General features: G+C 34.9%; 1 protein-coding gene across 1 annotated transcript in view; it reads right to left on the reverse strand.

The window, feature by feature from the left end:
- The window catches only part of Potefam1l1 (POTE ankyrin domain family member 1 like 1), a 185,901-nt gene that overhangs the window by 154,609 nt on the left and 14,783 nt on the right, over positions 1–16,509 (reverse strand). The window contains 7 exon segments of the mRNA XM_087654945.1: positions 199–271; positions 361–389; positions 4,192–4,230; positions 5,784–5,853; positions 7,184–7,254; positions 8,377–8,449; positions 8,534–8,562. Coding sequence (XP_087511071.1) covers positions 199–271; positions 361–389; positions 4,192–4,230; positions 5,784–5,853; positions 7,184–7,254; positions 8,377–8,449; positions 8,534–8,562 — 384 coding nt within the window.

Below are 16,509 nucleotides of genomic sequence, written 5' to 3' on the forward strand. Positions count from 1 at the left end.
ATTTGAAATGCAAACTAATAAAATGATAAATAAATAAACAAAAGTAAAGAATGGAAAAAGTTTATTATATGGAAAGTTCCCTAAACATTGTACCTCAAATGTATGTCATGTAATATATACCTTTAAGTTAACGTATATGTGAGCATTTCAAACATTTTAATTGACTTTATTCAAAATTATTTGTATTATATTACTTACCTATTATGAAGTGATGTGATTCTGTCATAGTCCTGACTTCATTTAGAATGGACACTTTCCCTTTAGTGGAAGACTGGATTGATTTAAACACAGAGTATTTAAATTTTGTATGCCTCAGATCATTCATAACTAATAATTACAGGAGTATACGGGAGTAATTACCTTCAAGGCAGGATTTTTCAAAACTTGAACTTAAAAGCAAAAGGGAATATAATCAATCTGTTATAAACACATCAATCATAAATTTGTATTTAGTTTAGATAAAAATAAACTCTCTTTTGTAACTTTCAGTTGGAATATTCAGAAATAATTTCCCTGTTTTAGAGAACCATAAGACAGAAATATAGTAATGGAAATATATACATAAATCAAAATATTTTCTTAAAATATTAATTTATGCATGAAATAAATTATGTCTTTAGTGAGATGGATTTGCTATATCATATTACTTTAAATAATTTTACAGGTTTAGAGAGATGCTCAGGTGTTAGGAGCACTAACTTTTCTTCCAGAGGACTGCGACTCAATCCCCACACCTACATTGCAACTCACAACTGTCTATAACTCCAAGAGATCTGACACCTTCATATAGACATACATGCAGGCAAAACACCAATATTATGTATATAAAAATAAATTAATAATAAAAAGAATTTCATAATAGGAAAAGCAAGTTCTAAATGTTAAGAAAAATAAGACCAATTCACAGCAATAACTGTCATATATATCCTTTTGTATGCTTACCTTGTAACTATCAATTATTTTATAGATGATGTAAAAACAGAGAAAACATTTTGGTAATGTGATCGATAGCAAACAAGTAGGATAAAAAAAGGCAGAAAAGAGAGTTTAATAGGAGTAAATATGTACTGAGTACAGTATTTATGCATGAAAATATCTAAAAACCCATTATTTCATTACCAAATGCATACAACTTTACATCCTGGTTAGTGGGTTATTTCCATTCTGAATTACATGTTATTCATAAAACTTATAATAGAATAATTGCATCTTTAGCCTCTCTGTGTTTCCTTCATTGTGCTGTAAGAATGCCCAAAAAATAAATACCTAAACTCAGTATTCCTCTTTGCTGTATTTTGCCATATAATGACTGACAACCCAAAATATTCTTCTCTGCCTTTCAAGGTTCTGATCCTGGAATTCAAGTGTTAATAATTGTTTTAGGGATGGCCTTCCAGAAGGTTAATATGTCTCCTTGAAAGTTAACTTAGGGAGACATACTGGAGCAAAGTTTACAGTAATTAAAAGGTTGTAGCAAGAAAGGCCCAAAGTACATAGTACATTGTAGTATATAGTATGTCATATACAGTATATAGTATATAACTATAGTAGGTGTATTTGAAAATGTAGAAATATTTGAAGAGAACATTTGCTGGTAGGACCCAAAGAAAATTGCAGAGAAAGAGAATAGAGAGCCTATATAAGGAAAATTGCACATATAAATTTATCTCCAGAATCAATGTGAAGCCTAGTTTGACAGTGTGTATCTGTAATAATGGGACATCTAATGTGAAATGGAGATTAAAAGCAGGAGTCTCCCTGGAGGTTCATGGGCATATGTAGCAGTGAATAAGAGAACTGCTAGAAGCTAGAAGGCAAAGAACTAAAACTGAGGTTATCTTGTGACCTACATATGGGTACCAAAGCACTACTATAGCCATATTCACATATAGTAAACATTAAACACACACAAACACATATGTATATATGTATATATGTATACATATGTGGGTGTGTGTATGTGTGTGTGTGTATGCTGAACATATATTTATGTTTTATGCACACAAAAATTGAAGCTTTTGGACACTGGTGTTGTACATGACCTGCCCATTTGAGATTGAGATTAAGCAGCTTGACAATAGGCATGCTATGAGTGTGAATACAATAGGTACATATGGTGAGAGATTATTCCAACAACAAAAATAGAAAATATATGGCATGGATTAGAAGTCAGTGAATGTTATTATAAATACAGCATGTAAACATGAAATATGAAAAAATGTAAAACACTTGTAATTAAGTACTAAAGCACTTCATTTTTATTAGAACTGGGCTCTGCCATTCTGATGTTAACTGTTATTTAAAATGAATTTAATTAAATCATTTCTCTCTGTGTCTCTGCTTCTCTCTATGTGTCTCTGTTTCTCTCTTTGTGTCTCTATCTGCCTGTGTGTGACCTGTGACCTTGTGTGGGGTGATGCATGTTTGCCAGGTGTCTTCAGGAATTCTATTTACACTCACCCATGACACTCAGGTTTTTACATAGGATCTGTGTTTAATCTCATATCTCATATCCCTGTGTTTCCATAACAACCACTTCACTGATTGAGCTCTGAACTCAGCACTGCTACTTTTCTTACTCTGAAGCTTTCTTTCCAATAGTGTGCTATGTTGAGGTAACTCATTTTGAATGTTCAGGGTAATCTGCTTCTAGTACACACCAGGCCCATCAGTTGTTAATTCTCTCATAGGACATATAAAGACATATTTGAGGACTTGAATTCAAACACAAAGCAAATTTATGTGTGTCAATGAATAACTAGATATAAAAGTCATAATTATGAAGAAAGCAATAAAAATGAAAAATAAGGTAGTAAAACAGCTGAACATTTGAATTTATATTTATCACCTTGAATATTTAGTCTCAAAGATAATATGCTTTATAGGAATTCAAATTTGACAGATTAAGAAAATAGTGGAAACATAGTTTTTAATTCTGCATTTTATGATTTTCTGCTACAGAACCTATATGTGACAGACCCAGAGCTGTAACTAAGTTAGAATATAAAGTAGAGTGCAAATAAACTGCAGATAATCACGAGTGTAGTCCAACTTGATCTTGTGGGTACATTCTATCTTCTCTGCACAAGAAGCTACTCTATAAATGGAATCAAAGTAAAACCCTGCTCTCTCAGAAATGCTTACCTCATAAAGGTAAGGGCATGGGCAGGTAGCTCTGCCACTGTCTTTCCAAGTCAAGTCTAGAAATTCTAACAAATATGGTGATTCACAACAAGGCATTTTAGGGTGCAGATATTAAAGAAACTATGGCTGAGCTAAAATTTAGAATTTTAGACACCTACTTATTTCCTTCACTTTCTTTCTGTTCTCCATGTAGCTTTTCACATTTCTCCTTCTCTTGTCACTTTCCTAACATTCCTTAACTGTGAAAATATTCACATGCCACACATACATCTACCATTAACCACCATTGTAAAGGTTTTCTTCAAACTTCCTATGCCAAGAAAAGAAAATCCTACAGCCATTTAATATATTGTGTGCTTTAATAAATATTATATGGGCAATTTTAGAGGCAGGGTAATAATTTCTCTCCCCCTTGTTACATTGTATTTCAGTCTTTGTTAGATGTATTAGAATTGCACTGTCTATGTAGGGTATCTGCATATGTATCAATACAGTTGCATAAAATGTGCATGCACAAAGAGACCAAAAGAGGACAACATGACATCTTGACTGTCCGTATCTATGTTATTTCCAGAACATAAGACCTTCCACTGAGTTTTGGAGCAAGATAAGTACTCAGAATGTCTCAGTGATCCGCTGAAACTTTCCCCAAAGTGCTTGGTTATAGAAGCACGCAAGGAATGCCCAACTTTTTATGTGACTCTAGTTATTTGAGCATAAGTCCTCATGCTTTCACAGCAAACCCTTTTTCCTTCCCAAAGAATCAACTCCCCAGCCTTCTGTCCCATTTTTGGTATTTTTAGGTTTAATTTTTAATTAAAATATTACTACATTTTCCTCCCCTTCCATTTTTTTCCCACAAGCTTCTCCTTTGTACTATAACTTTGCTCTTTCAACATAACACTACCTCTTTAATTGTTACACACACTTATGTGTGCATACATATTGCTAAATATATAAATAAAACCTGCTCAGTCTGTTTAGTGTTACTCTGTCCTATTTTGATATACATTTCACTAAATGGCTTTATATAATTAGATCTCTCACCTTTTTCTTGACTGAATCCTGTATTGTAGCTTCCTTTGTCTGTAACCGTGGATAAATGAATAGTCAGAATATGTCCTTAAAGCTTCATAAATCAGTGAACTTTTGCATATACAAAGCATTATCATGGCTATGTTCTTCAGTTTAGACATCTTACATTATCTTGATCCACTAGTGTGAATCTATGCAACACACATAAACTAAAGTGAGATCATCTTTCAGTGGTGAAATGCAACTATTACTGAAAGACTATACATGAACTGACCCAGGACTCCAACTGCATTTGTTGCATAGAATAGCCTTGTTGGGGCACCAGTGGAAGGAGAAGCCTTTGGTCCTGCCAAGACTAGACCCCCAGTGCAGGGGAATGTCATGGGGGGTAAGGGGTGGATGGGGGGAACATCTGTATTGGGGAGGGGGTGGGGATGGGGGTTTATGGACAGCAAACCATGAAAGGGAATACCATTTGAAATGTAAGTAAAGAAATATATCTAAAAACAAACAAACCAACCAACAAACAAACAAAACCCATAAACTGATTATTCACTTTAATACATCATGAACTTGGAAAGTATGAAATCCATGCTATATTTATTATAATTCACATTTAGTTTTTCAAAGAATGAGCTCAAATGTGTTTTATTTCTGATAGCATATTGTTTTGGTTCATTATATTCTTTTTCAAAGCACATTCACTAAACAACCACATTGTTCAGTATCTACTCACTCAAGACACTATAACTGAGGCTATGGAGTGCTCACAAAAAGGGGCCTAACTGCTTTCTGAAAGACCCAACAAACAGCTGAAAGAGTTAGAAGTGGATATTTACATCCAACCAATGGACAGAAACTGTTGACCCCTGAAGTCCCCAACATGTATACAGCAGAGTATTGCCGGGTCTGGAGTAAGTCACAGAAGATGCACCTAACCCTCCAACAGACTGGAAGACCCAGGAAGTGGGGAGGTCTGGTGGCGTTGGGGTGGGAACATCTTCTTAGAGACAGGGATGGGGGTGGGGGGAGGAGGTATGGGATGTGGAATAGTCAGAGTGTGGACCTGGAAGGAGATAAAGTCTAGATTGTATTAAAAAATTAATTAATAAAACTAATAAAAACTGTTATTTTCCTTAATTGCTTTCACCATCTGCTTACAAGCAATGTTGCATATTTCTATTTCCTTGAAGCTTGAAATTATTAAGAGCACTGACAGGCTATACTTTACCTAATTATATTAACATTTCATGGGTCCAACAACCCATGTAGAAGCTGTGATCTAGTCTTTTTTCTCAGTGAAGATGTATAAATCCACACAAAGTCTTCTGATCGTGTTTGACAAGATTTTATAATAAACTTTACTTTTATTTCTTGTTAAGCTTCTACTATTCAAAGTATTATTTCAATATGTAAGCTTCTCTTTCCACTTTTATTATTTTACAGAATTTTATGACCACTCCCCTCATTTCAATTCAGCTGTATTATGTAAACATCTAAGTGTTTAAATCTTCAACCCAAAGACATGTTGAAGATTTCACCCTTGTTTTAAATATCTATCCCTTCACAGGAGTGATTTTTTTATAATAGTTCTTTATTCCTACCTTGAATTTTTCTTGCTGCATTATTTTTTCTTCTTTCATGAAATTTCCTAGATAAAATACCCTCACCTCTCTGTGGAAGAAGATCAAAGGCACTTGCATCAATATGAGTTTCCTGCTCATCAGCTCTTCCAGAAGGAGATAGCTTATTTTTCTTATTTTAAAAGCAATTAAACTGGAATTTTATGGAAATTTCATGTTCAAGGGGGAAAACACGTGAATCTACACATTACTACTACAATGGCGCTGACTACATAACTTGGTCCTTTAGGCCAAAGGAAATGTGTATATACATGAACATAGCTGTTCTAAATAAGATATCCCAGAAGGAATTTTATACTTCGTGTTTGGCAACATTTAATTTTACTTATACAATACAGCATTTACCATCTTTATGACATTCAGTGGCAGAAATAATGCATGTGCTTCTCTTGGGGATGCATGTTTTTAATCGTAGCACTCAGGATGAAGAGGTAGGTGGATCTTTAAGTTTGACAACAGCCTGGTATACAGAAGGAGTTCCAAGATACCCAGCGACACAGAGAGAAAACCTTTCTCAAAACAAACAGAAAAGAGGAGGAGGAGGAGGAGGAGGAGGAGGAGGAGGAGGAGGGGGAGGAGGAGGAGGAGGAGGAGGAGGAGGAGGAGGAGGAGGAGAGGGAGGAGGAGGAATGCTGCTCAGCTTGTTTGCTTCCTTTCCTTTCCTCAGTTGTTTCTGGTGACAATCTCTAGGCTGAAACTTGTGACCTTCTTTCTAGTTCTACATTGCACAGTCAATCTTCTCAAAGAAACCTCATTCAGAGAAGTCAAACATTCATCTCAAAAGGAGATTACAAATATAGTTATAATGATCGTAAAGATAATTAATCACAGCTGTTGGGAGGCACTCAAACACCAAAGGGCCTCTAAAGGAAGAAAGAACTTTGCTAAAAACGCACTAGGATTAATTATGTAACCCTATTCCTTCCATAAACAGAGTCTGAAGACACTATAGATTAAAAAAATAAAAATTAGCATTAATGTTGATAATAATTAACTATATACTTGAATGTGAAACATTGTCCTTTATCATGTATCAAATACAGTAGCCTTGCTCATACCTGCAGATGTTTAGACCATAAGCTAAAATTTGGTCTTACATATTCATTGTACTGGAAGGATACACTGAAAATAGCAGAGACAATATTTGGAACGAATTTTGTCACAGTCTAAAAATGGAATTTTACCTTTAAACTGGCATAAATTTTAATAACATGCTAAGTTTTGTAATTGGTTAAATTGTTTCAAGTACTGACAACTAAGTTTAGAAAAGGGAAACAAATACGCAAGTCTTTATTGCCCAAGGCCATGCAATTAAACAAAATCAAACAGCATTGAATAAAATAATAAAACTATCTTCATACCAATGGCTGAATATTTTCACTGTCATCGGAGACATTCTCTTCCAGTGATTCAGTGGTAAATAAGTCTGATTCTGTGGGCAAATAGTTATTATTTAGTTAAGCCATGAAAGATTCTATTTTTATGTATGTATATAAATTTTCTTTTTAACCACTTATATTTTATAAAACCATCAAAAATAGTTCATTTCTCAAACAATTGTTTGAATTAAGTGTAATATTGAGTTAGATATTTGTATTCCCTGAGCTACTTCTAGTGGGCTAATTATTGAGTACTTGACTTACAGAGGCAGTAAGATGGCACCATGTTAAATACATCCACACATCTCATTTAAATTTAGCCATATTTAAGAATAAACCCTTAGAAAAATTTTCAAACATGACACTAAGGAACAGTTTCACATTGCATACTAATATCATTAGGTATAATGGATAAAATTAAACTAACCTAACTGCTGATATTCCCTTTACAAAAAGAGCTAGTAATTGAATTATTTATTGGCTACTGTTTATCATGTGTAAAGCTTGCATCCACTATCAGGAGTGTAATCATTCAAGGCTGACTGTAACATGTGAAGTCTTTCTAGATTAATCTTTTTTAATTTTTTTATTTTTTAGGTTAATCTTTGTCTTACATAAATAAAAGAGCTTTTTTTGTTTAACCCAATTGCTTTTTTAGTCATAATTCTTTTTAGAAATATATATCTACTCAATGTCTTTCCTTCTCATTCCCACACTAGCTGTACTATTTCCCATCACACGTGTAGACTGACCATTCTCTTGATTTCATACCTAAATCATTAGTACTTAGTCAAATGTATTGCTCTAAGACTAGCATAGTGTAAATATTTATGGTTGTTTTTACTGAACACCTATCAGACTTGAGAATTATTGATACATTTAGGCAGGTGTAGGTCAAAAATTATGAGTATGACATTGTCATCATTGAAAGTATAAAAGGACTTTAATGATATTAGAATTTGTCTAGAAATATGTTAATTTATCAGAAGAATTGATATTAGTTTAGTATTACCAGAGGGCAGGTTACACACAAGAAGTACACATCAAACTAGCCAAAATCCTTACATTGATAGAAAAGTAATCAATTGAGAATTGGGGGAGGAGCAAAAGAAAAGAAAATAGTGTGAATATTTCAAATTATGTTGAACCATTGACACCAACATTGTATGATTCACCTGTCAGAGTTGATTCCTCCTGATTTGATTCTGATTCATCATATGCGGTAGAATCTGCCTTTTCAGTGCCATGCTGTATAGCATTAGAAAGGATAATTAATAACTTCTGTATTTCATGAAGTGTGAAATTATATGATATAAATGTGTATACTATTACCTTTGATGTGTGATGTTTTATAGATGAGTCTAAAATATCAAAAAGGTAAATTATCAATCATATTTCATGACAACATTGACCATAAAATCAAGCAGAATCTGTGTGGGACAAAATTCTTATGAGTAACTTTGGGAATGGTAATTTAAAATTTGAGGTTGCTAGATTTTTTTATTGATTGTTCTATTTTGGTTCAGTTAGGAAGTAAAGCTGGCATCGATAGAAAATCATAAGATAATTGTAAGGTTCAAAAGTAAGACCCCAAGATAATATATCAATTATTAAATCCAATAGTAATATATATTATATAATATATTACATGATATGTAATGTATAATAGTTAATATGTAATATACTATATATGAGATATAAAATATAGAGTATATACAACATATAATACACAATTTAAAATAAAATGAATAATACATAAACATAGGTATATTATAACTGTTAATATGGATTATAAAAATCAGCATTTAACTTTAACAAAACAATTTGTCATAATTGAAGTGAGAATACTACAAGAATTGAGCATCACTTTTTATATAATTCAGGTGACTCAGATCTAGAAGAACTTTTCAGACAAACATAAATCACTATCCAAAAAACTGCTGTGGACTTTTCAACTTATATAGTCATGTGTAGGATAACTGTTCATAGAAATAGTCTATGAACAGTATGAACACAGATGCAGATTATTATTATTATGACTTTATTTTGACTTATATTACTTAAAATTTTAGTGGACAGTTTTAGGAGGTATACGAACCTAAATTGCAATTTAATGCAATTTTAACTTTTGAGCATGACTGCCAAAGTGTTTAAATGACTTTTCATTGAAGAATTAAGAAGCCCTTACCAGCTACATATAAAACAAATACTACAAAATATTTACTCTATGGCACAATTTTGCTACAAAGTAAATGAGTTGAACATATATTTAATTCCTAAAGCTGTATGATTATATCATGTGAGTTATAAAGCAGTTTCACACAGGCAATAGTCCCATTGGGAAATTAACTTTCATTGCAGACAGTGGATACCAGTCTGAATTCAAATTTCCAGTATTGCATATTCTATTTATTTGTTTATTCCTACCATGAATTACTACTAATGTCCTATATTTCTATTTCTGTTTCTTCCTCTCTTTCCTCCTTCCATGATTGCTATTTTATGCTCAAAAGTAAAGGCAAATACATTCTTTCTCTTGATACTCTTCCATCATCACTATAACATAAAAGTCCCCCTTCTATGTTTACTTAAAATTAGTTAAAAAAATAGTATAATGTGGATACTCAGAACATAGCTGATTGCCATTGCCTAGAAAAATACGCAAATGCAGAGGTTTTTTTTGGCAAACTGAACAATATAATCTGTTTTTTTATTATTCTTTTTTTTCCGGATATAATCTGTTTTTAACATTGACTACAAATTCCTAAATTTTAATAAATACTGGTTTCTATGATGTCTTCTTCAACATCTCCCTGCTTCAGCTTATGTTTGGATTGTGCCCTGTAGTTCTCCCTATCATGTCTGGCTATGACTTCCTAAACTTTCTACACCTAATACTATTATTTGCTCTTGACCAAACCTTGTGTTTTATTCTATATCTTCCTGTAACGGCAGCTTCCCTGACACTGACCACGACAATGTATAATTGAGGACATATAATTGAGGTGCTTATATTTACAGTAGTAGAGTGGACATGTCTCTGCAACATGGAGTTTGTCAGCCAGTAATGGATTGTTTTCTTGGCAACAAGGAGACTGTAAGGAAGATTCGAGGTTTTTTTTTTTTCCTACCTCTCATTTGAGGCATGAAGCCAATGTTCTATCTTTTTTATATTCTTGTCCACTTGCATCATTACTTTCTACTCTGTACAATAAAATCTTTATCCATTTTTCTTTATTTGCCTTGCATAATTTATTTATTTTACTTATTATTTATTATTCCCTTCTTTTTTCTTTCAATTTTATTAAATTAGGTATTTCTTATTTACATTTCAAATGTTATTCCCTTTCTCGGTTTCCTGTCCATCAATCTCCTAACCCATCCCCCTCGCTCTCTTTATGGGTGTTACCCTCCCCACCCACCCCAATTACCACCCTCCCCAAATAATGCCCTACACTTGGAGTCCAACCTTGGCAGGAACAAAGGATTCCCCTTCCACTGGTGCCCTAATAAGGTTATTCATTCCTACTAATGCTGTTGGAGCCCAGGGTCAGTCCATGTATAGACTTTGGGAAGTGATTTAGCCCCTGGAAGCTCTGGTTGGTTGGCATCGTTGTTCTTATGGGGCTGCAAGGCCCTTCAGCTGTTTGAATCCTTTCTCTAACTCCTCCAACTGGAGTCCTGTTCTCACTTCAGTGGTTTGCTGCTGGCATTGGCCTCTGTATTTCACATGTTCTGGCTGTGTCTCTCAGGAGAGATCTATATCTGGTTCCTGTCAGCATGTACTTCTTAGCTTCATCCATCTTATCTAGTTTTGGTGGTTGTATGTGTGTGTGTGTATATATATATATATATATATATATATATATATATATATATATATATATATATATATATATATATATATCGCCACATGTGGGGCAAGCTCTGAATGGCCATTCCTTCAGTCTCTTCTCTCAACTTTGGTTCCCTATTCCCTCCTATGGATATTTTTGTTCCAATTTTAAAGAAGGAGTGAAGCATCCACATTTGGGTCATCCTTTTTGAGTTTCATGTGGTCTGTGCATTGCATCTTGGGTAATTTGATCTTTAGGGATAATATCCACTAATCAGTGAATGCATACCATGTGTGTTTTTCTGTGATTGGGTTTCCTCACTCAGGATGATATTTTTCTAGTTCCATCCATTTGCCTATGAATTTCATGAAGTCATTGCTTTTGGTCTAAGTAATACTCCATTGTGTAGATGTATCATATTTTCTGTATTCATTCTTCTGTTGAAGGACATCTGGGTTCTTTCCAGCTTCTGCCTACTATGAATAAGCCTTCTATGAACATAGTGGAGCATGTGTCTTAGTTGCATGTTGGAGTACCTTTTGGGTATATACCCATGAGAGGTATAGTTGTGTCCTCAGGTAGTGCAATGTGCAACTTTCTGAGGAACCTCCAGACTGATTTCCAGAGAAGTTGTACCAGCAACAATGGAGGAGTGTTCCTCTTTCTCCCTATCCTCATCAGCATCTGCTGTCCCCTGAGTTTTGATCTTAGCCATTCTGACTGTTGTGAGGTGGAATCTCAGGGATGTTTTGATTTGCATTTCCCTGTTGATGAAGGATATTGAACAGTATATTAGGTGCTTCTCAGACATTCGATATTCCTCAGCTGTGAATTCTTTGTTTAGCTCTGTACCCCATTTATCTTTATGAGATCACATTTGTTGATTATTCATCTTAGAGAATAAACCACTGGTGTTCTGTTCAGGAAATTTTCTCCAGTGCCAATGTGTGAGACTCTTCCCCACTTTTTCTTCTATTAGTTGGGGTGTATCTGGTTTTTATGGAGATCCTTCATCCACTTAGACTTTAGATTTGTACAGGGCAATAAGAATGGATCGATTTGCATTCCTCTACATCCAGTTGAACTAGCACCATTTGTTGAAAATGCTGTCTTTTTTCCATTGGATGATTTTGCCTCCTTTGTCAAAAATCAAGTGACCATAGGTGTGTGAGTTCATTTCTGGGTCTTCAATTCTATTCCACTGGTCAATTTGCTTGTCTCTGTACCAATATCATACAGTTATCTTTTTTTAATCACTATGCTCTGTAGTACTGCTTGAGGTCAGGGATGGTGATTCCCCCAGAAGTCCTTTTATTGTTGAGGATAGTTTTAGCTCTCCTGGTTTTTTTGTTATTCCAGATGAACTTGAAAATTGTTCTGACTAACTGTCTGAAGAGCTGAATTGGAATTTTGATAGGGATTGCATTGAATCTGTAGATTGCTTTTGGTAAAATGACCATTTTTACTATATTAATCCTGCCAATCCATGAGCATGGAAGGTCTTTCCATCTTTTGAGATCTTCTTCAATTTCTTTCTTCAGAGATTTGAAGTTCTTATCATACAGATCTTTCACTTGGTTGGTTAAAGTCACACCGAAGTTTTTTTTATATTACTTGGGACTATTATGAAGGGTGTTGTTTTCCTAATTTCTTTCTCAGCCCATTTATCTTTTGTATAGAGGAAGGCTACTGATTTTTTGTGTGTGTGTGTTAATTTTATACCCAGCCACTTTGCTGAAGTTGTTTATCAGGCTTAGTAGTTCTCTGGTGGAACTTTTGGGGTCACTTAAGTATATTATCATATCATGTGAAAATAGTGGTATTTCGACTTCTACCTTTCCAATTTGCATCCCTTTGACCTCTTTTTGTTTTCTGATTGCTCTGGCTAGGATTTCAAGAACTATATTGAATAAATAGGCAGAGAGTGGGCAGCCTTGTCTAGTCCCTGATTTTAGTGGAATTGCTTCAAGTTTCTCTCTATTTAGTTTAATGTTAGCTACTGGTTTGCTGTATATTGCTTTTACTATGTTTAGGTATGGGACTCGAATTCCTGTTCTTTCCAGAATGTTTATCATGAAGTGGTGTTGAATTTCGTCAAAATCTTTTTCAGAATCTAATGAAATGATCATGTGTTTTTTATCTTTGAATTTGTTTATATAGTGAATTATGTTGATGGTTTTCCATATATTGAACCATACCTGCATATCTGTGATGAAGTCTACTTGATCATGATGGATGAACGTTTTGATGTGTTCTTGGATTTGGGTTGCAAGACTTTTATTGAGTATTTTTGTGTTGATATTCATAAGGGAATTTGTGGCTTCATAGAAGGAATTTGGTAGTGCACTGACTGCTTCAGTTTTGTGGAATATTTTGGACAATATTGGTATGAGGTCTTCTATGAACGTCTGATAGAATTCTGCACTAAACCTACCTGGTCCTGGGCTCTTTTTGGTTGGGAGACTTTTAATGACTGCTTCTATTTCTTTAAGAGTTATGGGGTTGTTTACATGGTTTATGTGTTCCTGATTTAACTTTGGTACCTGGTATTTGTCTAGAAAACTGTCCATTTCCTCCATATTTTCATGTTTTTTTCAATATATGCTTTTGTTTAGAATCTGATAATTTTTTGAATTTCCTCTGATTCTGTTGTTGCGTCTCACTTTTCATTTCCGATTTTGTTAAAATGGACACACTCCCTATATGCCCTTTGGTCAGTCTGGGTAAGGGTTTATCTATCTTGTTGATTTTCTCAAAGAACCAGCTCTTGGTTCTGCTGATTCTTTGTGTAATCCTTTTATTTCTATTTGATTTCAGCTCTGAGTTTGATTAGTTCCTGACTTCTACTCCTCCTGGGTGTATTTGCTTCTTTTTGTTCTAGAGCTTTTAGGTGTGCTGTCAAGCTGCTGATGCATGCTTTCTCCTGTTTCTTTCTGCAGGCACTCAGAGCTGAGTTTTCTTCTTAGCATAATTTTGTGTCCCATAAGTGCACCTCCATTTTCATTAAATTCTATGAAGTCTTGAATTTCTTTATTTCTTCCTTGATCAAGCTATCATTTAGTAGAGCATTGCTCAAATTCCATGTATACATGGACATTCTTTCCTGATTGTCGTTATTGAAGACCAGCCTTAGTATGTGTTGGTCTGATAGGATGCATGGTATTATTTCTAACTCTGTATCTGTTGATGCCTGTTTTGTGAATGATTATATGGTCAATTTTGGAGAAGGTACCATGAGGTAGTGAGAAAAAGGTATATCCTTTTGTTTTAGGATGGAATGTTCTCTAAATACCTGTTAAGCCCATTTGCTTCATGACTTCTCTTAGTCTGTCTATGTCTCTGTTTAATTTCTGTTTCCATGTTCAGTCTGTTGATAAGAGTGGGTTGTTGAAATCTCCTACTATTTTTGTATGAGGTGTAATGTGTGCTTTGAGCTTTAGTAAGGTTCCTTTCATGTATGTAGGTGCCCTTGTATTTGGAGCATGGATATTTATGATTGAGAGTTCATCTTGGTGGATTTTTCCTTTGATGAATATGAAGTATCCTTCCTTAGTTTTTTTGATGACTTTTGTTGAAAGTCGATTTTACTCGATATTAGAATGGCTACTCTACCTTGGTTCTTCAGACCATTTGATTGAAAATGGTTTTCCAGCCTTTTACTCTGAGGTAGTGTCTGTCCTGGTCTCAGAGGTGTTTTTCCTGTAGGCAGCAAAATACTGGGTCCTCTTTATGTATCCAGTCCGTTAATCTGTGTCTTTTTATTGGGGAATTCAGTTCATTGATATTGAGAGATATTAATAGTGATTGTTTCTTCCTGTTATTTTCATTTTTAGAGGTGGGATTATGTTTGTGTGCTTCTCTTCTTTTGGTTTTGTTGCAAGGGGATTGCTTTCTTGCTTTTTCTAGGGTGTAGTTTCCCTCCTTGTGTTGTGCATTGCCATTTATTATCCTTTGTAGGGCTGAATTTGTAGAAAGATATCATGTAAATTTGTTTTTTTCATGGAATATCTAGATTTCTCCCTCAATTTTAATTAATAGTTTTGCTGGATATAGTAACCTGTGCTGGTATTTGTGTTCTCTTAAGGTCTGTATGACATCTGTCCAGGATCTTCTGACTTTCATAGTCTCTGGAGAGAAGTCTGGTATAATTCTGATAGGTCTGCCTTTATATGTTACTTGACTTTTTTCCCTTACTGCTTTTAATATTCTTTCTTTTTGTGCATTTGGTGTTTTGACTATTATGTGATGGGAGGAATTTCTTTTCTGGTCCAATCTATTTGGATTCCTGTAGGCTTCTTATATGTTTATGGGCATCTCTTTCTTTAGGTTAGGAAAGTTTTCTTCTATGATTTTGTTGAAGATATTTACTGGTCCTTCAAGTTGGGAGTCTTCATTCTCTTCTATACTTACTATCCTTAGGTTTGATCTCCTCATTGTGTCCTGGATTTCCTGTATGTTTCAAACTAGGAGCTTTTTCCATTTTACATTATCTTTGACAGTTGTGTCGATGCTTTCTATGTTATCTTCTGCTCGTGAGATTCTCTCCTCTATCTCTTGTATTCTGTTAGTGATGCTTGTATCTATGGCTCCTTGTCTCTTCCTTTGGTTTTCTATATCCAGGGTTGTCCCCCTTTGTGCTTTCTTTATTGTTTCTATTTCTCTTTTTATCTCCTGGATGGTTTTGTTCATTTCCTTCTCCTCTTTGTTGTTTTTTCCAGTAGTTCTTTAAGGGATTTTTGTGTTTCCTCTTTAAGGGCTTCTAGTTGTTTACTTGTGTTGTCCCGTATTTCCTTAAGGGAGTTATTTGTGTCCTTCTCAAAGTCCTCCATCATCATGATAAAATGTGGTTTTAAATCTAGGTCTTGCTTTTCCAGTGTGTTTCGATATCTAGTGTTTGCTTTGGTGGGAGAACTGGCCTCTGATGATACCAAGTAGTCTTGGTTTCTGTTGCTTGGGTTCCTGTGCTTGCTTCTCCACATCAGGTTGTCTCTGGTGTTAGCTTGTCTTGCTGTTCCTGATGGTGGTTTTACCTTCCTGTGGGCCTGTGTGTCAGCACTCCTGTAGACCTATAATCCTGTTTTCTTTCAGCCAGTTATGGGAACAGAGTGTTCTGCTCTCAGGCATCTAGTTGCTCCTGGTAGCTGGCTTTCAGCTCTCCATGTGGGCAACAACTGGAAGGGTCCTGCCTCTACTGCTTCTAGGTCCTTGTGCACAGGGGGCAAATATGGCACTAGGCATTTTCCTGTTGATTTGGGAATGTGGGCACAGAGTAGTTTCCTCTGGCTTCATAGGAGTGTCCACTTCTGAGGATCTAGCTCTCACCCCCATGGTACTTTGGTGCAGGGAGCTGTTTGACCCGTTCAGTTCAGTTCTAGGGGCAGATCTGGACTGCAGGGCTCCTGCAGATTGATTGTTCCTATATTCCTGGGTCCAGATGTATTATGCAGTTTCCTCTTGGGCTAGGGATGTGGG

This window comes from Rattus norvegicus, chromosome 3, assembly GCF_021556685.1.
Source record: "Rattus norvegicus strain SHRSP/BbbUtx chromosome 3, alternate assembly SHRSP_T2T, whole genome shotgun sequence".
NCBI classification, from domain to species: domain Eukaryota; kingdom Metazoa; phylum Chordata; class Mammalia; order Rodentia; family Muridae; genus Rattus; species Rattus norvegicus.